Raw genomic sequence first — 20,281 nt, forward strand, 5'->3', positions numbered from 1 at the left:
GGCCATGTTCACCCTAGTGATATTACCAAAGTTACCAACAGAAAATATATGCTCATTTCTTTTCTTAATGGCTTGCTGCCAGTGTTCAGATGGGTCCCCCCTCCTTTTCTCAGACTGGATAATTTTTTTTCCCAGTATTTGAAATTTTGACTCCTGAATGACTTTAGTTGCTATTCTTTATCTGAAGCAAAGTTAAAAGTTAGCACCTGTTCATCAAGCTGTAATCCAAACAGGTCAGGGAAACAAAGACTCTCCAGTGTGCCCCCCTTCCTTAATTCTGAACGTGAGTTTCTCAGCCAATGTACTGACTGAATGTATGCTTTGAACCTGACAGGGACTGGGGAGCACTTACTAGTTTACAGAGAGAACAAGTTTAGTCAGCTTTGCATCATCACTGGTATGTCATAGAAATGTCATAATCTAAACATAAATTGTGCTCCATGTAAAAATAAAAAACATGAAAGAGAGCTTACCTGCCATGCTCCTAAATGCCCTGTCTAAACTTTAAATAGCTGCGGAGTGATGAAGTTCAGTAAACAGTCATAATTTCATTGTATATTTGATGTCTCCTGCTTAAGAGCATCACTAATAGTTTACAACAGCACCAACATATCACAGGAGAAGATTTATTTTCAGTAGAGTTCCCTTTATTTCATAACATTAAAGCACACAATCATTAAATACACTTGACAGTTCTATTGTGCTATCTAAAAAGCTACACTCCAATGTACTCATGGCACAAATCTGGTGGCATCCACTTCAAACAAGTGGAACATCCAAATCAAAGCAAAGGCTTCACATAAAAAATAGATCTTACTCTCTGCAACTGTATTCTTAAAAAAAATGGTGGCGATGATGAGATTGAATGGGAAGAAAGTGGATTACTGAAGCAACAAACACCTCCCAGATTTAATGCAGAATATTCTTTTTATCAGCTCATCCGCAGATGGCACAAATGAAAGCTGCTTAAGGCAAATGCTTCTTAAGAAAGGCGATTTCTTGTAAACAAGGAAATTACTTTTTCTTCATCAGAAACTCTTTCTCGGGAGTGACACTTGCTCTGTCCCAGGCTGCAGTGGGACCCCTGCCCCTCTCACTGCTGCTCCATTTCTGGAGGGATTACATGATGCTCTGTGGAATGCCAGATTGCAGATGGCTGGGAGGACAGCCGAGCCTTTTCTGCAGGTGGCTGCAGCAGCAAAACCAGCCACCACGAGACCTTTCCAGTGGCCTGTCTGGCCTTCTTAATGTGCTTGGCCCCTGGGCTTTGGTATCTGACTGGCAGTGTAGTGTTAGCGACGTTGTGTGGATCACCTCTATCAAACTATTCACCAACACAACAATTCAGTAAAAAAAGAGTGAAGGTGTATTAGAAAAAAGGTACCTTATTTTAAAGCCGTATCAAAAAAACCTAAGCTATGCTTTCATTTTATGAGCTGCTGTGCACAAATGCTTTGATCCCAAACTAATCAGTGTCTATTAAGTGGCACCTAATCAATAGCAACATAAGTCACTAAGCAGTCAAGTTGGTTTTTTTTTTTTTAAATGAGGAATATCTTCTTGAAAGTAGAGCATCTTCTCATGTCCTGACTTGGAATTTTCCTGCTTTTGTAATGTATTTGACACCTTTAAAAGGCTTGTATTTTTCTCCATACATGTCTAGGCGATTCACTTTCAGCCCTGAAAAAGACAAAAACAAGTACAAAGTTAAAAGCAGAATGCTAGAAATCATGTCAGTCTGTTTAAAAGTCCTGCTTTCTTGAAGCATGGTAAGATCAGTTATGAAGCTGATTTTCTTTCTTTCCACAAGTTCCTCTGGTACGAAACAGAAGAGACCATTATCTTCCACAGCTCCTGTATGCTGCACTTATGTCCAATAATGCAGATGAAGCAAAGGACAAATTTTAGAATTCTTTTCACTCTGTAATTGCAAGGACCAGAAATCCTTCTGCTATTAACTAACACCAGTAGCTATTGATTACCTAACAGTTTCAGGTTGTCCCCTGCTTTCTTACAGGTCCCAGCCATTGGATCCACTATGTTTTCCTAAATTTATAAACTAGTGGGTTGCAAGTTTAAGAGGAAACTGCAGGATTCTGTTCTTACACAAGGACTAAGCGTTATTTTCTCAGCAAAGTAGTCTAGGAAGCAAAAGGACCACAGTCTGGTACCTACCTAGAAAGGTAGGCAGGTACTACCACCCATTCCCATCTACTGCCTTCAGTCATCCTCCTTCTTTACAAACGTGAGTCTTTGCTCTGTCAGGGTCTTAATCCTGCAAAGTTTGCTTGCAGAAGCATTTTACACATGGACAACTCACATGATTTAAGTGTTTACAGACTGAGGCCTTGTTTGCTTTACATTTACTTCTGCACTTACTCTACGGACTTCATTCTGATTTTACTTGCAGATTGTTTTGAAGAAGAAAAACTAACCAGCTCCAGAAGGTACGAAGGATCTCTTTAAAATTAATGGAGATTTTGACCGCTAGAAAGGGCTTTAGCGGTGCAAGTCAAGAGCAGCATGCTTAGATCATCATCCATCACTCTTCACCAAAAGGATAAATTTGCATGTCTAATGCACAAGTCAACAAAGAAAACCCCATTCCTCTGTACACTTCTCAGCCTTTCTTGAGCAAAGCAATTGGGAATTCACAATTCTCAGCAAGGGAATCTTCCAGCAAGAGTAACTGTCAGGTTTGGGTAAATCGGACTTCTCCTTTTTGGACCAAGCTGACTTTGGATCAGCATCTCCAATTACAAGATTCACAGGCTTCCCGCTTCACTTCCTACTGCTACGCCTTCTGTCAGTAGCAGTTTCACGTAACACCCACTCACTCACCTGAAATGGCAAGCTGTTGTATCTTAAACTGGATGTTTAAACTTGGATTCTCCTCTGGCTTGGGGGCTCCAGACTGCAGGTTCACTATACCCTTCAGGTTTGGGAGCTTCTGAGGGGTGATTTTGCCAACGTCCCATGTTAACACCTTGTCAGGAAAGAGAGAATAGTAGAAGTAGCTTTCTAGGAAACAACCTATAAGATCAAATTCACGTCAAGCTTTTAGTTTGCAGGCTGGGTACAGAAAGTAGCCTGGTAGGCCTGGGAATGATCCCAGTGGCTGGGAGAAGGCGCGGTTGGGGCTCCCACAGGTGTGAGGTGTGTTCTTCCCCAGCGCTGATTTTGCCCTGTTGGCATTCCTTAGCTGGGCTATGCACTCGACACGTCTGCTCCCTCTGTGATGATGGTTGTTGTCAGAGCGGGTCAGGTAGATCCATGAAGCAAGGAGAGTAACCAGTGCAAAGGTCACAGGAACTTACACAGGAGCAGGAGGAGGCCAGGAGCAAGGCACTTAGCAAAAGGAGGTGTTTAAGTTAGAGTAACCTTCCCAAGGGTCACCTGTTTCCCATTGATTCTTACACTTCAAAGAAGATACAGGGAACCAAGTTGGCCCTTCACTCACTCACAAGAGGTTGTTTTTTTCTTCCTGCTTCTACAAGCTTTTGCAATTACAATCCACCTTGTTTTTATCAAGAGTTGGGATAACGGAGTATAATTTATTTCTGCAGAGAGGAAAGGAGACTTCAAGTGTTTTTGTTGGTGTTTTTGTTTTCAAAATATCAAGGTCCGTTCTTTTTGAAACAAAATGTTACTTGGAGAGCTTTCACTTACAATTCAAATCCAGTTGCTGACTGAGATATTCCAAGGGCAGCAGAAAGCTCAGAGCAGAGTGTTAGAGCCAGCAGAATGGTTTGGCTCAGACTGCATTTCAGCAAAATGGTTCCTGGGTACTAAAAAGCTTCAGGAGCTTTAGGAAATCTAGGCCTCAAACGCCAGCTCAGAGGCAAGAAAGCAGGACTCTCAAGATACAGTTTTTCAGACCCTATGTCTTCCTTCCTGTGTGTCTTCAGGCCGATCTTCTGGAAGAGGTTATTTTTCCTCATTTGCTGCTCTCTGCTTTTGTGGCTACCTATTTTCAAATCTACTGCATTTTCTCTAGATAAGCATGTTTTAAAGAACATAGCTTGGAAAATATACCATAGCTGAAACTATCAGCAAAATACTGCTGCATCCACTGAAGAAAAAAATTAGAGGGATGAAGGAACAAGGAAAGAAAGGAAAGGGAGAGGGGAAGGGAAAGAAGACTGATAAAACCAGAAATCACAACTGGTGTGTATCTGAGTTTGAAAAAGTAAATTTTAAAAAGAAGACTGTAATTCATAAATGTATACTGAAGGGAAAGCGTTCTTCCAAGTGTGAAACACTGCTCCAGTGCTCTGCAATACACATGACTTGTTCTAATGTTGTCTTAGGTATTTAAATAAATAAAAACGTAAGACTTACTTTAGTAACTGGGTCAAATGTGTAGCTGCCTTGTGTGGCAGTGAGGTTCATATTAAGCACGGCCTTTGGCATGTGAACTGTCATGACAACTCCTTCTATAGTTTTCCCCATGTTCTGTTTTGGTCCAATGGTAACATCAAATCTTCCTGAAGAACTATTTTCCTTAAAACTGATCATGTGTTTCACATATACAGGAATTGCGACCAAGCTGAAAAGACAAGACAGTAGCTGAATGCATCCTGGCTACTTCTCTGCTCGAGAAAATAAAGCTCTTTCTCACAAATAGTTCATGTGTTTCTGGCAGGTATTCAAGTTAGAATCAGTTTGTTTCAAAAGTGAAAAGTGATACTCAGCTCTTCAACATCATTGCTGAAGTGATTTTATTAGCAATCAGAGGAAAAAAATATTTTCTTCCAAATCACTTGTCGTAATCTCTTTCCATCCATCTGCTTAATTTTTTTTAAAGTAATCTCACCGAGCCAAATCTCAGAACAGCCACCAGTGGAATCAGACTTAGTTTGCAAATATCTGCAGTTCAGACTTTTTTGCTTTATTCTTTTTATGAAGATCAGAGTCCTCTATGTACACAGAGACTCAGCCACAAAGCATCTTGCAGCAACCATGACTACCAGGAATGGACAGCTCTATGTTACTGTCATGTACAGTTTGTCCCACTGAAAAATGATTGCTGAGTGTCAGCAGCTCACTGAAAAGCTGTTTTCTTGTTTTAGTGGGGACAGAGCAACAGATGAGACAAAACCCGAGAACATACATTTTAGCAACAATGCAAGTTCTCCCCGTAACAAGGAGAAATCTGTGGTTACTCGGACAGAAAACAGTAGGTGGTACATCTAAAGAACCAGTGTGTCTAAATGGAAACGTACTTCTGTGAACTGACACGGTAGGAGATCAATCTGAAATTCCCATCGGGAGGAATAAATGAAAGGACTCGCTCAGACTCCCAGCGTTTGAAGCGAATACATGGATGGAAGCTGACGTCATCCAGCAGCCGTGGGTTCTGTAAGTGGTGGCAAAGCGGTAAGTGAAATCCTATCAAGTATCAGCAGTTTGAACTAGCTACTGAACTCTACACAATTCCTTTTTCTTAGACTCTAAGTATCATTCCTACCCATTGTCTAAGACACGTTACTGAGCTAGATGGATTTCTAGTCTGACCTGGTGCAGCAGTTCCTGTGAGTGTACTTTTATGTACAGACAAAAGCCATTCCAACTACTGAGCAACGCAATTTCTACAATATAATGCAAAACTTGAGTTATTTTTTGTATGTGTAACAACATGAAGTAGTGATTGCACTCTTAAAATTGTTTAACTCTGATCATTAAGAAAAATAAATCCTAAGCAATTAAAATTCCTAAATGTATATTAAATTTACCATGAAAGAAAGAGAAAGATCTGGCATTCCTGAGAGCTTAATACACGAATCAATAACACCTTGGATTTCTGCGAAGACTGTGGAACCTGCAGGAAAAAAACACAGACACTTGACTTAACATTATTATCCAGGGCCTTGCAAACGTTGTGAAGTGCAGCCAGAGGGCACAGATGATATTTGCACAGCACTCAAGAACATGCCAGGCACAGATAGAAAAGGTCATTCCAGTTACCTGTGGCCTGGGCAGCTGCTAGAATACATGAGCCAGAGCAAACAGCTTGCCACAAATCAGCTAATGATACTTGTGCCAACTGGTGCACAGGACTTGTCCTGGCTGTGCCTGAACTAGTTGCCAGCAACCAGCGAGTAAGAATTTCAGAATATGCAAGCTCTGAATCTTTTCTTTCATCCCTGTGCCCCGTCTCCAGAAAACTATCAAGTTGTGTCGTGGTGCAGGGACATTGAAGCACATCAAAACAGTCCACGTGAAAACACAGTAAGTTTGTGCTATAAAGCGCCAGATAACTTTGGCTTTCACAAGCATGGCTTGTTCAACAGTAGGATTACATATTCATCTTGATGTTAAATAAAGCCACAGCAAAAATTTACAATAACATTCCCCCAAAATCCCCCCAAAAACCAAAGCAAGAATACCAAGCATGTTACCCAAGAAAGGCTCATTGCCTTAAATCCTCTATAAGGAGAGAGAAGTGAGACGAGGACTATGAATTAATTAACCCTACAAGCAAAAGTTATTTTAGAAGGTGCATAGAAAATATTGCTGATCTAGTCAAAAGGAAGGAGGAATTATGGGTTAATATTTTGCCTGAAAAGAAGGGATCCTATTTCAGATTAAAGCAGTTACCCATATCCCTATGAAACAAGATAACATCCCTATTCTACAGAAGCAACTGTATTTACTTCTTAGTTCTACTGAAGATAAGGAAGAAAGATTCGTGCATTGTTAGTCCCCAAGGCATCAGAAAAAAAAAAAGAAATGGCTACGACTACTGCAGTGGATCCTCAGTAGGAAATTTAAACACTCAGTGGACACTGATTGGGCTTGAAATACATAACGAAATACTAACATGGTCTTGATTATGACTCCTCAGATGAAGCACTCATACTGCTCTTGGGAACCCTGTTGAGCTAGGAGAGTAACACAGCTGTCAGGGTGCTCTGACTGCAATTGTCACCTTCGTTTAGTCTCAAGATGGCAAGAGTAAGAACTGCACAATAGCTATTTATAACTATCCAGTTCAACGGTGGCCAAGGCATTTGTTGAGTTGGTGTGTGGAACCAAAGCAACACTGAGTACTGCTACAACAGCAGCACTGCATGAAGAAATCAGAGATTTACTCCCTGTCTCATACCACCACAAAATGGTGTCGTGCATCTTCAGCTTTAGTAACTGATTGCTCCAATAAAGAAGAAACCAGCAGGCTCCTGTCCACAGCACAGCAGTTTTCTTCTTGGGATCAGTTTTTTCTACTTTTTGGCACAAAACTTAATCAGATTCCTCCTCAGAGTTAAATCTCAGATTAAAGATCTTTTGTATTTGAAGACAGTATGTTTCATTTACGGAAAAACAAGGAGTACTATTACGCTTCATAATATCTGGCTCCAGTTTATATATAAAGGAAAACAATACTGTCCAGCTAAAAGGAAAACAATACTGTCCAGCTATTTCGCACCAAGTTTTGTCTTGCTGTCAGAAGAAAGCTAATGAAAGCTTTGGTCTTGCCCATTTGAGGGCCTATGAGGACTAAAGTAACTTGTTGGCAGGAACAATGGAAGATAATTTTCTCATCACATTTAAAACTTCAACTGTTTTTTCCCTTTTATATCTAAGAGATAACCAATATACAAATAGAAAACATCTAAGTACAGAATATTTCTTGTGGATGTTCCTGAAGGAGCCTGGAGCATGTTGCTATTTTAAGATGAACTGAAGAAATACATTTGGGCACATAATTTTAAATCATATATTTCTATTTAAGATATAGATTAATGTATATAAAACACATGCAAAAAAGTGGCTGGACTGTATTCCCTTTAAACATCGGCAGCTAAATGTAAACATTCAACAAACAAAAATGAGTTTGCAAGGCATCTTACCTGATTTGTCTATAATCGCATCAATTTCTTCAATGACATCAAAATAGGCTTCATTGTTTGTGTATTTTACCCCTGCTCTGCGCCAGGGAATGTTGGACAACTGTCCAGTGGGAAGTGTGTCACCCACATTACTACTGCCTTAAAAATGAAAAGGAACTCAATTACAAGAGGAACATTTCAACAGCCAAAATTAAGAATCAAAGCAAGATTTGCCCCCAAGATCTGCAGACTAGAACCTGGACCACTACAATTTCATTCATTACGTGACATGAACGCAAGATGTGTCCAGACTTACGGTTTTCAGACTATGCTTTGCACAGCAAAATCCAATGCTCAAGTCAGCAGGAGGTTGAGTGGCAGTAGATGTGGGGCTAGATCCTGCAAAGGATTTCATCGCTGCAATTCAAGACCCTTGTGAAGGCCTTAAGCATGCTTCCCACTCCTCCTAAGAGTTGTAGCTATCTGACCTCAGGGCTGATTTACTGATGAGTTGTTATGAAGACAGACCTGGAAGAAGCCTTAAGGAGGGCTCCCACCCCTTTGTTTGGGAGCTGTTGTTAGGCTGAGGCTCTCACCTTGGTACCCATCTGAGCTACCTCGTAGCAACAAGACAGCCGCGTCTACGCCTGACCACGTGCCAAATCCATCCAGATCTTGGCCCATGGACTTGACTTTCTGGCTTGACCTGTCTCATCATAAAGGACTTTCCTGGCAATCGCTGAGCTGTAAATGACCCTGTTATCATCTGATCCTGACCCTGACCTGTTGGCTCAACTTCTGGGCTCCTTAATGGTGATGCCACTGCCCCAGCCTGCCTTGCTGAGGCCCTCAGATCCTGGTTTTTAACAATACCCAGTGTGAGAAAAGGGATTCCTGAGCTACCTATTTATAAACTGATGATTTAAAAAAAAAACCCAAACCAAAACAAAAAAACAAAACACTTCAGGGGCTTAGCTGACTGTTCTTGGAATCCCAGTACAGTGAAAACAAGTCCCTCTACTAGAAGTAGGTCTCGGGACAGGGCCACAGCTCATGCTTCCTTGTGCCCTTTAGCACAATGAATGTGGTAGTATGTCCTGCTATGTGAGACAGCTTCACTGAGAGGCTGACGGCCAGCGGCTTTCATTTCTACACAACCTACTGGATAGGTCCTCTCCTAGCAGGCAGAAAACAGAAGTTTTCATTCTTTTCAGCTAGTAAAATAACTCGCACAGAAAAAACCCTTCCTGAGTACACTCTGGTGCTATAACACATTGGGTAGGAGTTGCAACAATCATTTCCTCATTCCTGCTGCATCTCCGAAGGGGAACAGTTGCTGTGTCCATGCCTCTTGTCCCTCGGCAGCCTCGCAGGGTGCAGCAGCACCGCGCAGGCTGGGCGGCCAGCCCAGGCAGGCCGGAGAGCTCAGGCTGCTGTTTCCCACCCGCTCAGCACTACGCTGTTGACAGTGACAAGATGCAGGCTGCCCCAGGCAGGTGCTTCAAGCTCCTAGGGAATTCTAATAAGGCTTTAGATAAAACAAGAGGATTTGATGCTGCAGCCCTTGGCTTCAGGAGTCTTAATTCCCCTTACAGTGGTGCATCTAGTCCATTAACATAATAGAAATGTTTCGTAAGTATAACATATATGTATCATATATATAGAACTTATATATAACATAGTATACTACCATTGAAAACCACATTAAAACAAAAAAAACCCAAAACCAAACAACAAACAAAACCCCACAAAAACAAAAAAACGCCAAAAAAAAACCCCAACAAAACCACAACTAGAAAACAGAAATTAAAGCTGATGAGATTTATACTAAAAAATCAACACCCATGTGCCACCTCAAAGACCAGCTCCTCTGAGCACTATCTCTGCGTGGCCCCGCAGCCATCTACCACCCTTCTCTAACACAATGTATACGTGAACATGTCACTTATCTCTGACCCCATGTGACACCTCATGGTGTGTGTACCTCCCCTGCACCCACTTACCAGACAAACATATTACACCAGCTCAGCTGACAGACACTCGGCTCTGTCAGTGCAAGACATACCCATTTACGACGGCCTGAAACCAGCTCCGAACTTGACGGAGGCTGATGGTGGCAGGGGGAGGGAGGAGGCTGAGGACAGGCTCTTTGCTTCCCTTCATGCTGTCTGTTCCCAGCCAGCAAAGATTTATTAGGTAACTGTTATGTACCTTCCTATAATGATTTCTTGTAAAACACATAACCTTCTCCAATGCCCCTCAGTTATTCAAGGCTTGGGGCTAGTTCTGTACTAGTCCCAGAGCACCTGTCTCCAGTATGTGCTGGGAACTGCTATTCCTGAGGGACTTCAGCAGCTGTGGCTGGGCTAGGCAGTGCCACTGGGGATATCAAAGCAGCCAGGCAGCAACTGCAAATAAGGAGGAAGTTGCTTTCATTCAACTCTTAGTTGTGAGAAGTGGCAGGACAGTGGCCACACCTTACGGATTCACACCACTGTGATATTATTTTTTTAGCTATGAAGCACGATGTGGCTTTGTTTTTAAGTAGTCACCACTGAAAATTATTTATTTTCATACCTGTGATCGAGTTGACAACGGAGCGCAAAATTGTGGGAGGCTTAATCAGCTCCTTCAGTATATTAGATTCTGTTGCCAGTGGAAAGCCATTGTCTAACATTTCTTCTAGAAGTTCATACACAATAACTACATTGTCCTTAATTGCAGTTTCAGAACATTCGCCGAAGTAATCCTAAACAAATCAGAGATTACAAAGGAGACAATTTTTATTCCTGTTAAAATGCTTTCCAAAATTTGTTGGTATTGTTTTTGTTTTTTTATTTACAGACACTCTCGAATAGATCAGAAATTCTAGCTATTAATACTTCTGTAGTCTGATTGCATCTTACATTAAGGTTACATTTATTTATCACCTAATTAGAAATAAAGACACCATGAACAGTGAAATTACTGTAATGTAGTTTAGTAGCATATATGTCCCAAAGGTTCTCCTACTTGTGAACACTAACACATCTTCAGTTAGATGACTCTTGTAAAATAAAGAGACTAACTTGTGACATTGCCTAATCTTCACAGAGCTTTTATTTACAGTATCTGTGAAACAGGTCGAAAACTGATTCGCACTTTGCATCTCTTTCCTCCCTCCAGCGTCCTTCATGACTGCATGCTCCTTCTTGTTCATCCATTTAACATGAGCAGTACCAAAGCTTACAGAAAAAAAGACGGCATTTACAAAGTGGGATTTGGTTTGCAGTGCATATGCACTGGTATCTGTAAATCAAATGAGCACACAAAATATACCTCCTTTTCCTTTGTACAATATAAACCAGTGTTTAATTCTAAAATATTTTAAAAAATTAAAAAACTATGTTTATCTTAAAAGGGAAAAGTCACTGACAGGAGGGTTTATTGCCTTTTTTCAAATAAGTTTATACAAAAATTTCCTTGGAATTATTTCAAATTTAAAATTATTTTACGGTGACAGACCTGGAAAGTATCTGCTACTCGGTGTAGAAATTCAATTACAAAGAGTGGTGGCACTTCCGTCTGTATGACAGACACAAAGAAGATTTTATCCCGATAGATGCTGATGAGGTAGTGATGTGGCGTTGAGATGACAGGAGGCACGTTCTCAACATCGACTGCTTTCTCCTGAGCTTCAAAGAAATAATCACACACAGATTGGCTCACAACGCTCTTCCAGTGCTTCTCCAAGAATATGTCACCGGAACAGTTTATAAGAAACAGGCTGTGAATCATTTTCTGTTGGAAACACATTCAAAGAAGTTAAAATAAACAAAAGGATATAAGGGCTAACATTATTTCTTCTCCCAGATTCCCTTTCTTACAACAGTTATTCTTTATTAACACGCACTGTGAATTTAAGAAAAATATCTGCTTTGCTGTTTTTCTTTAAATTGTGTTTTCTTTTTCTAGAGGAATGTTCAACCACAAAATACTTCAGAGTGGATTGAGTCACTAACATATATCACAATGTAAGCAAGCAGCTAGCACCCTTGATTTCCACTTTCATCCCTATTTGGTTTTTGTTATTTATTTCTTAAAGAAAAGCTAACTCTCCTGAGTTGGCACTCACTTAAACATGTTTGGCAACATGTAAGGGTAACTTACACATAAAGTTTCGTATGGTAGAGGGGTTCGCATAACTTTTACACATAACTAAGAATTTTATCCTAAAGATGCAGCTCTTCAGCTTGCCAGCTTTCACCTATTGAACTAGAAAAGTGGGTTTTATTTTCTGGCTGATTAGTCTTTTACTTAGGATCTATGCCAAGCTGCACTTGGATAAAGGGTTGGAATTCATTAAAAGTACACAAAACCCGGAGTTTAAATCAGGTTAATGAATAAAATTGCCTCAAATGTGCTTAACACACATGAAATGTGTTTACATAAAATGTTCTACACTGAAACACTAACTCACTCAAGAAAAAGGGGAGTGTGAACTGCAGATAACACGTGAATTTTTTGTCATATCTTTAAAGATTCACAAATAGCATGCCTCAGCCACTGATCATTTTATTGATGGGACAAGAAGCTTATCTGCTTTTTTAAAAAAACCCTAATTTGCAGTCTGTTTCTCAACTTTGAATGAGATAATAAGTGAACTAAGCTGTTGATTCAAATGAAGTGAATAAGCTATTTTCTTCACATGTACAGAAGAGACATGCTATCAGACTTCAGTTTATCACTTTGGCCTTTATATCAGACAGATACAATGCTTTGGCTGACCTGCAGCATAACCATCCTCTAACAAAAATAAGGTCCAAGTTTAAACTCAGGCTTAGAAAACAAAACAAATTGTAACCCAAGCACTGGCTCCTCACGGTGAAGTAAACCTGGTACTTGCATCCTGCATAAATTCATTCTGTAATTGAAAAAAGCTGCCCTTGCCACTGGCTATTCATCCCTTTTGCCTTCCAGGTATTGATTTGAGCAGATCTGCGGCCCTGCAATTACCTACGTCACGAAACTGGTCCAGCCATAAACTGACACAGAAAAAAGGAGTTTCTGGTGAGATCAGCTTTCTGATACAAGTTATTACATTGCCAGAAAGTGCTACAGCTGGAGGAGAGGAGATAGTGGAAATGGGCAGATGATAGCAGTGGAGATATCCTGAACTGAAGTTTATTTAGCCTTTGGAGGAATTCAAATATGACTGGAAAGAGATCAAACAGTTACTGGGCATCCACACCTCAAAACAGGAAGATCACAGTCAACTCTGCATGTCCAAGAGAAGCCAAATATACCTACCAAAAACCTATCATAGTTTTCATTAACCTAAGGACGTTTGGCCAGGATCATGCCATAAAACAGATAAAATTTGCTCCTTTGCTAATGTTAACTCTGGCACACAAATGTGAGGAAGGCATAGAAGCATCTAGATGTTAATGGCCCAGTCTCACAGAGATACTAAGGAGTCAAAACACTGTATGATTAAGCTTCATTCCAAAATACTGGAATAAGCACTTAGCTCCATCCAGAATGAGCTCTTGTTGCTGTGTCTGAACCTAAACTGCCCAAAGTTCTACAATGTCCTCCCAACACACTTGTAACACTGAAAAACTGTCTGGCCCTGTGGGTCTCGACAAAACAAAAGTACGTCTTTCAAAGCTCACCAGAGAAGGTGAAAAAGGGCAACTAAAGAAGGGAGTTAGCGTGCCATTTCCCTCCACCTAAGTCAGCAGATATGGGAAGGGTGCCAAGATCCAGCTTTTCAAATTCTAAACTCCAGCTGCTCCTTCACATGCATGACAGCAATGTGCTCATCTTCACTGGGGCCTTGCCAGGTCTTAGATACCTCCTGCTGAGAGCACACTGTCTTTGGTGGTAGACACAAAAAGACCAATAGTCAAAACATGGACAGAAAAATCCAGCTAAGCCAATACACTATATGAGGAAGTTCTTTTGGAAACTGTGATTGCCAGTTTGCTTAAGAGTGGGAAAGGACACAAAGCTACAAAGTGTTATTGCATGTTTCTGCTGTATCTCTCCCAGACCAAATGAATCTCTAATTTAGTTTGTTAAAAAACCAGACAATTTTAATACTGTAAGCACAGAATTCTTATAAAGGAGCCTTAACACAATTGCTTTAATCCAGTTTAACTAAATGTGTTCTGAATTTAGCCAGTGCTGAACATTAAAACCCTCCAAAATCTCCTGGATAGTCACACAACGGTGGCAAGTATAATCAACCACTGAATGTCAGTATTGTTCCACACCAAGGCAGCCCAAACATAAGAAGGTGATCAGCTGTAAAGCTTAGAATAGTTCTCTGTACATTTTAATATGGATACAATAGCATATCTGTTAACAAATAGAAAACTCAGTTCCTAGTAAATGCACACAAAGCTGCATAGGAGAGTTTCCATACAAGCAGCACCAGTTAAGACGCCGTTTCCAGAGGACTTGATCTACAGCCCACAGTGAACCAGCTAGGCTAGGCTGCAGGCAGCTTTGGACAATACTTTGACAAAGTACATCAGATATGTGTGACAGAGTGTTTTTAAGCCCTAGCAGTTGTCCTGCTGTTAATGTTCATACAAATTGTATTGATCAGAAACAATTGCATTTGTCACGATATACTTTTAACAAGCACAGCAGTGCAGCAGTCCAACATAATCGCTACCTTTAGGTAGCAACAAGTTCCTGGCATGTGAAACGGCTGTGTTAGCAGGGCCTCTGCTTGTGCCGTAAGTTCCACTTAGGATGTTAGACCATGACTAGATCTGCAATTGAGGGAGCGCACGGAGAGCCAGAATGGACAGTAGCGTTGGTCCATGTCCCCTGGTTACTCATCTGCCTCAAAGTGCCCAGGTACTGGCTGTATTCATACAACACACATGTTTGTGCGGCCTTGTGGTGAACTGGAGAAGCAAACTGACCCAGGAGACCATGCTCGGCAGATGACAGCTTTGCAGTATCTGTGGGAATGGAGCAGTCAAATCCCACCTAGGATTCCCCTTGATACGTAATTATTTTGCTTCTAGCTTAAGAGTTCCCTTCAAAGCCCCTCGCATACTCATTTCCCCCTTCATAAGTTTTAGCAGTACTCCGAAAACCAAAGCTCTCTCCTTGCAACTGAAGTGCAGAGCAGGCAGACCCACAGGCACAAACCCCACCCTATCCGTCAATGGGCAGCTCAGTTTGGACACTTACCTCTGCGAGTGCTGACTACAGTAAAGAAGCTCCTACAGCAGTGGAGCCATCAGTCTGTTATACACAAGACTAAGTAATTTGATTTATCCTACACACTGTCAAACAATTGGCACCAGCCAATTAAAGATGGATTTAATGTTGGTTATCTTACAACTTGTACTACTATAAAAATGCCTTATGTAAGCTATTATTTCACAAAAATTAGAGTGGTCTCTGCTACTCTATTTCTTGAGTGCCAGATTTCATTTCAGACACGTATACATTCCTGAATTCACTTCTCAGTACCCCACCTTCTTCTATCTCTTCAGAACATTAGATTTGCAAAGAAAAAAGTATTAAAAAATGCTGAACATAAGAAATCAATCTAGTAACAGTAAGATTCCTCACACTAATAGGTCAAGTTAATACTTGTGGCCAAGCAGCAAAGCATGTTAAAAGCTGCAACACTTTGAGGGTAAAGGTCTTGAATCAAAGTTCGTAAGTTTAAAAAAATAGTAGCAAAAGCACACCACCAAAATTTAAGAATCATGAGAGAATCTGTGCAGCGGCAAACACATACCACTTTGAGATGGCAGCATAAAACCACTCTATGTAAAATACTGAAGGTGTGCTTCTAGGACTTTTTCAAAAGGACATGTCTCCCACCTCTCTGCTTTTAGGCCTACCTAAGAAGCAAACTGACAACATACAAGGATTATTATTTGCATCTTTAGTCCAGAGCAAGCCATTCAAGCTCATTTTAGGAGGCTGACAGCCTTCCATACTACTGCCTGTTTGCAACTTCTTGTCACAGACTTCCCATCCTTGCTCTGACACACCAAACTCCCCGTGATACCTTGTAGTCATTTCCATCCTACCAGAATTTGAAGTCCTCACAGAAGAGCTAAATATTTTAACTAAGGCACCTTGCATACCTTGGTTCCAAGTCTGTATCTTTTCTTTTGACTAAATCTGGTTTTGTAATGTTACCGTTTTTTTCAGTCTCTTGGCAGAGAAACATCTGGACTGAAGTCACAGCAGGCTCACAACAGAGAAGTGGAGCTCATTGGCAAGAGGGAAAAGCTGTGAGCATGGGAAAAGACTGCACGTGCTTGTCCTTAGCTACAATTAAGTACTCGAAAATGTAATTAATGCAGAAATTCTGTTAGCAGCTGCTTTTCTGTAACACTGAGCTGAGTTACAGTCAAAGCTCTGAAAACCAGGAAGTGAGGAATTTATCACTGACCTCTGCAATGCCCTTTAGAGCTAGTAATAATTACTAAAAATGGCTCAAAACGGGACCTTCACTGGGAAAGTATTCCATAGCTTCCATGTTCCCTGCATGCGGTGTAGCTGCTCTGAAGGGTGGAAGGATTAGTGGGGGTGGACTGTCTGAGCTTCTGTTATGTATTTGTGGAAATGAACTTCTAGTGACAAGTGAATGGAAAGTAATTGAATGCTTGAAGTAATCTGGAGAAACAAATAAGCTACAATAAGCAGTTCTAGTTCTATTTTAAAGGTAGTATTTTTGTCACAACCAGCTGGTCAGCAGTTTAGCTTTTTCCTATAAATTCAACATGTGTCACAGACGTGGCAGAACTAGACAACCTTTGCTCCCCACCTCCCCAACCCCATTCACCGCCCCTTAAAACAGCAAACTTAAAGAAGTCCTATTAAATACTTGAATGACATTTTCAAGACAGCAAACATGGCAACTCTGGCGTATCACTGGCTGGACCAACCCTGACACAACATTAAAAGCTGTGATTCAAACTGATACACCTGGAAGTCTCGTATCTTACTAAAATGTGAATGTTCTGTAATTTCACGGGTTTTGTAAGGCTCCTATCATTGTTAGCATATCTTACTGCTGCTGCTCAAGTGTCATTAATCTGTCTACTTATAAGATGCCCACAGTTCAGGTGTCTGCACATTAAAAACACTTTTGCAACCCTTCTTAGAAATTGTCTAGTGTCCCCGTTAGTCAAGCAAAACTCCCATAATTGAATCAACTCTAACTTAACATCATGAAGTGCTTGTGTCTGTACAACTACTCAGATACATATTTTCCCAGCAAGATCATCCCTATTAAAGGCTAAACACTTTGCTTCCCCGATGCTCAGTATACATTTATTTATCTTTACTTTCATTTAAAACACTGTTAGTAACTTTCTGGAATTGTTTTTATAAGGAAGTAGTCCTTTGAGAATACTCTGAAGTTGTCTCAAATCAGTGTTTCGTATCCATAACAAATTTCTAACTTCCTCCGCACTTTAACCAATAACAGTCACAGCCTGCATAAGAACTTGTGCAGCATTTCATCTACTGACTGTTGAGCTTTCCAATAATTCATTTGCGTGGCGCCACTGTCCAATTTAGTTCCAGTACAAATCTTCTAATTGCTGTCAAGATAGTTCCATCTCTTGCCAACAGAACAATATTAGATCCTGAATAATCCAATAGTATTAGATCCTGAATAACTGCAGTTCCCTTTGGGACCTGCAAGAACAGAAAGCTTCACTGTAAAAGCTGAAAAAGCAAGAGTTTCTTAGAAAAAAACCCCACCAAAACAATTAAAAATTCATTGGTAAAACTACATTTTTACATGAAGATGGAACATTTTTACCGCAATTTACAGCCGAATCAGCTGCTTTAGGACTACCAAGAGACCACTTAAGAAATTCTCCCTCTGAAAGCAGTGTTGACAAGACAGCGATGGGACAAATGGACACAGGACACTGTCAATGGGATTTTCAGGAACAGACTGATAATTAGGATCATATTCCAGCCAAACCATGGAGAACTCTGAACAGCCAAGGCAGCAGGATTTGATCAAAGGATATAAAAGCCTCATCTCAGCAGTTCTTTGGGAAGATGTTTTCCATTGTGCTCTCCCAATTCACTGCTCCAGTAAGTCTGACCAGCTGGGGCGACAGTGCTACCAGCTTTATACTGCTCCTTTTCACAGGCTCTATTTTAAGAGGCACTCGAGGTTCCAGAAAGGACAAGCACAGTGCCAAAGAGCCATGCACTACTGAAATACTAGATCAGAGCCAGCAAGTATCACTGGAACTCTGCTGTAAATGACAGCTCTTACTAATGTGTGCACGCTCTTCCACAACCGGGCCAAATGCAGACAGTAGAAAGAAGATATAGAACCACTTCTACCTCCCTTCTCTTCTGTAAGAAGAGAGCAGAGCAGCACTCTTTAGTTCTTCCATCGTATATGAATAAAATCAGGCTCCCAAATACTAAGTCTTAAAGAATCTTCTACGAAGTTCCTGTTAAAAAGCAGCCTCTCATGCATTATGTTGAGTAAGCATTAAAAAATTACACTTATTTTCTGTGTATTAATGAAGTTTTGAAAGCTATATGGGAAGCTGTAAATTGGGGGAAAATAAAAGGGAAATAAGAGGAAGGAATTTAACATGTTAAAAAGGTTTAATTTGGTTTCCTCCCACTACTACAGCCATGAAGTATTGCTGCCACTTGTCACCTGCTGTTCAGACCATTCTACCTCAAGGACTTCAATTTTTCTTTCCTGAATCCTCATGACAATGTTTCTATTTAAGATTCTTAATGCACAACTGCTTGTAAGGAGAGCTTTGTTTGAAAAAATAACTAGGACTTAGCTGATGCATAGCTATTTTGCACAACAGGAAATTTCATTTCTGGACAAGGGACAGAAAAATTAAGTACTAGAGGGCATGGAGTGGTCTTAATGTTTAATTTTCCATCTGCAAGGAATTTTCAGGTATGCACATGCAGATGGGAAAGAATCTGCTTCTCCCCTCTTTTTTTTCTTCAAAACCAGGTTTGCTTGTGTTTTTCTTAGCATCCAAAACACCGCAGATTAAATCCTAGACACTTACAGTGAAATACCATTCAGATTTTTTTAAAAATAAATGAGAATCTATGTACTATTCAAACCCGCTGGGAACCGCCAGCTGAATCATTCTCATGGTTGGCATAGTCAGTTCTTCTGTAAAACATTGCTTCCATCATTTTACCTCTTGCATGAGTGATTTTCTTGTGGTTTTCTTGCAAAATAGCTTTTCCTCTCCCATACTGCAGTCTGCCTTCTTTTAACATGAATTTTCATTATTCAAGTATGATTTTTTGCCTGGTTGTTTACATAATAGCTACATGTAATGGTGAAGCTATTCCTCCAGTCTGATCAACATCTAATGGGTACAAATCATCATACTGAAAAGACGCTCAGTGCATTGCAACTTCAAGGCAGATTAGCACTGAAACAAAAGAAAAGCAGCGACAACCTCCACTCATTTACCCTGTTAGGTACTGGACAGGGCAGGGTACTGCACAGGGCAGAAGTGATGTACGATGCACAGAGATGGATGATAACGGATTAATTTCCAGCGCATATTATGCAAATCTACAGTCACGGGGCCCCTTGCTAATTAAGCAAGTGCAGCATGGCCAGAACCACCATGTTTGCAGCAGTGCTGCCGAAGAAAGGTTCAGGTGACCTGGGTGCTGCCCCCCCCGCCCCTCCCGGCTGCAGGTTTTGCCTGCAGCCTTGGATGGCAGTTCCTGCATCACCCCTCCCGCAGTCTCTGTGCCACCTCCTCTAAAAACTAAACCCAATTGCCTCCCTGTGCGTGATCCCTCTCCACCCCCGCCTGTCGCTCCGCACTGACCTGTGCAGATCACCCCCCGCGCACCCACCGCTCTGCAGGCGCCGGCCGGGCCTCAGCTCCAGCGCAGGCCGCGCCGTGCCTCACACGCCCCAGAGCCCACGCAAACAGGTGCTTTATTCACACACGGAAATAATCCAGTATTTAAACGGACCCCGAACAACGGAAACGGACGCCGGTAAAACGGGAAGTCTCGGGTTTCCGGCGCAACCTGCCGCCACCGCCGCTGACAGGAATGTCACCCCGGCCCCACTCCCGCCACCCAGACCTGCCGGCGGCTGCGTGCGGGGCCGGGCACAGGCGACTCCCGCCGGGCGAGGGTTCCGCGGCTGCTGCGAAGGCCCGCCCCGCCGCGCCGGCCGCCAGGCCCCCGAACACGGAAAACAACGCCCCCCACTCCGGCCTCACGTACCTCCCCCGGCCCGGTGCGGCCCACTCGCCCCGGCCAGGCTCGGCCCGTCCCGCTCCCGGGGCAGCGGCCAAGATGGCGGCGAGGCCCGGCAGCGCGCGGGGCCGCCCCCCGGCGGAGGCGCGGGCGGCCGGGGCGCTGCCTGCGCTGAGCGGCGAATAACGGGCGCTCCCGCCGGCCCCGCTGCCAGCCGCCCGCCGGTGCCCCTC

The 20,281-nt window shown here is 41.9% G+C and overlaps 1 protein-coding gene across 1 annotated transcript; it reads right to left on the minus strand.

Annotated features, from left to right (window-relative positions):
• Positions 1-645: 645 nt before the first annotated feature.
• AP3M1 (adaptor related protein complex 3 subunit mu 1) lies at positions 646-20,252 on the minus strand. The gene is made up of 9 exons (XM_065639240.1): positions 20,076-20,252; positions 11,337-11,612; positions 10,410-10,581; positions 7,854-7,991; positions 5,736-5,821; positions 5,226-5,359; positions 4,342-4,549; positions 2,842-2,986; positions 646-1,680 (listed from the first exon to the last, which is right to left on the minus strand). Exons 2-9 carry the CDS (start codon positions 11,607-11,609, stop codon positions 1,580-1,582), a joined length of 1,257 nt encoding a protein of 418 aa, XP_065495312.1. The 5' UTR covers positions 11,610-11,612; positions 20,076-20,252; the 3' UTR covers positions 646-1,579.
• Positions 20,253-20,281: the final 29 nt, after the last annotated feature.

The sequence above is a fragment of the Caloenas nicobarica genome, chromosome 7, assembly GCF_036013445.1.
Source record: "Caloenas nicobarica isolate bCalNic1 chromosome 7, bCalNic1.hap1, whole genome shotgun sequence".
In the NCBI taxonomy this organism is placed as follows: domain Eukaryota; kingdom Metazoa; phylum Chordata; class Aves; order Columbiformes; family Columbidae; genus Caloenas; species Caloenas nicobarica.

Coding starts and splice junctions, on each gene's coding strand:
- AP3M1 (XM_065639240.1), bottom strand. CDS start 11,609: ATGATTCACAGCCTGTTTCTTATAAACTGTTCCGGTGACATATTCTTG. Junction 5,360..5,735: donor ATCTTTCTCTTTCTTTCATG/GTAAATTTAATA, acceptor CACCACTTACAG/AACCCACGGCTGCTGGATGA. Junction 4,550..5,225: donor TACCGTGTCAGTTCACAGAA/GTACGTTTCCAT, acceptor TTGTCTTTTCAG/CTTGGTCGCAATTCCTGTAT.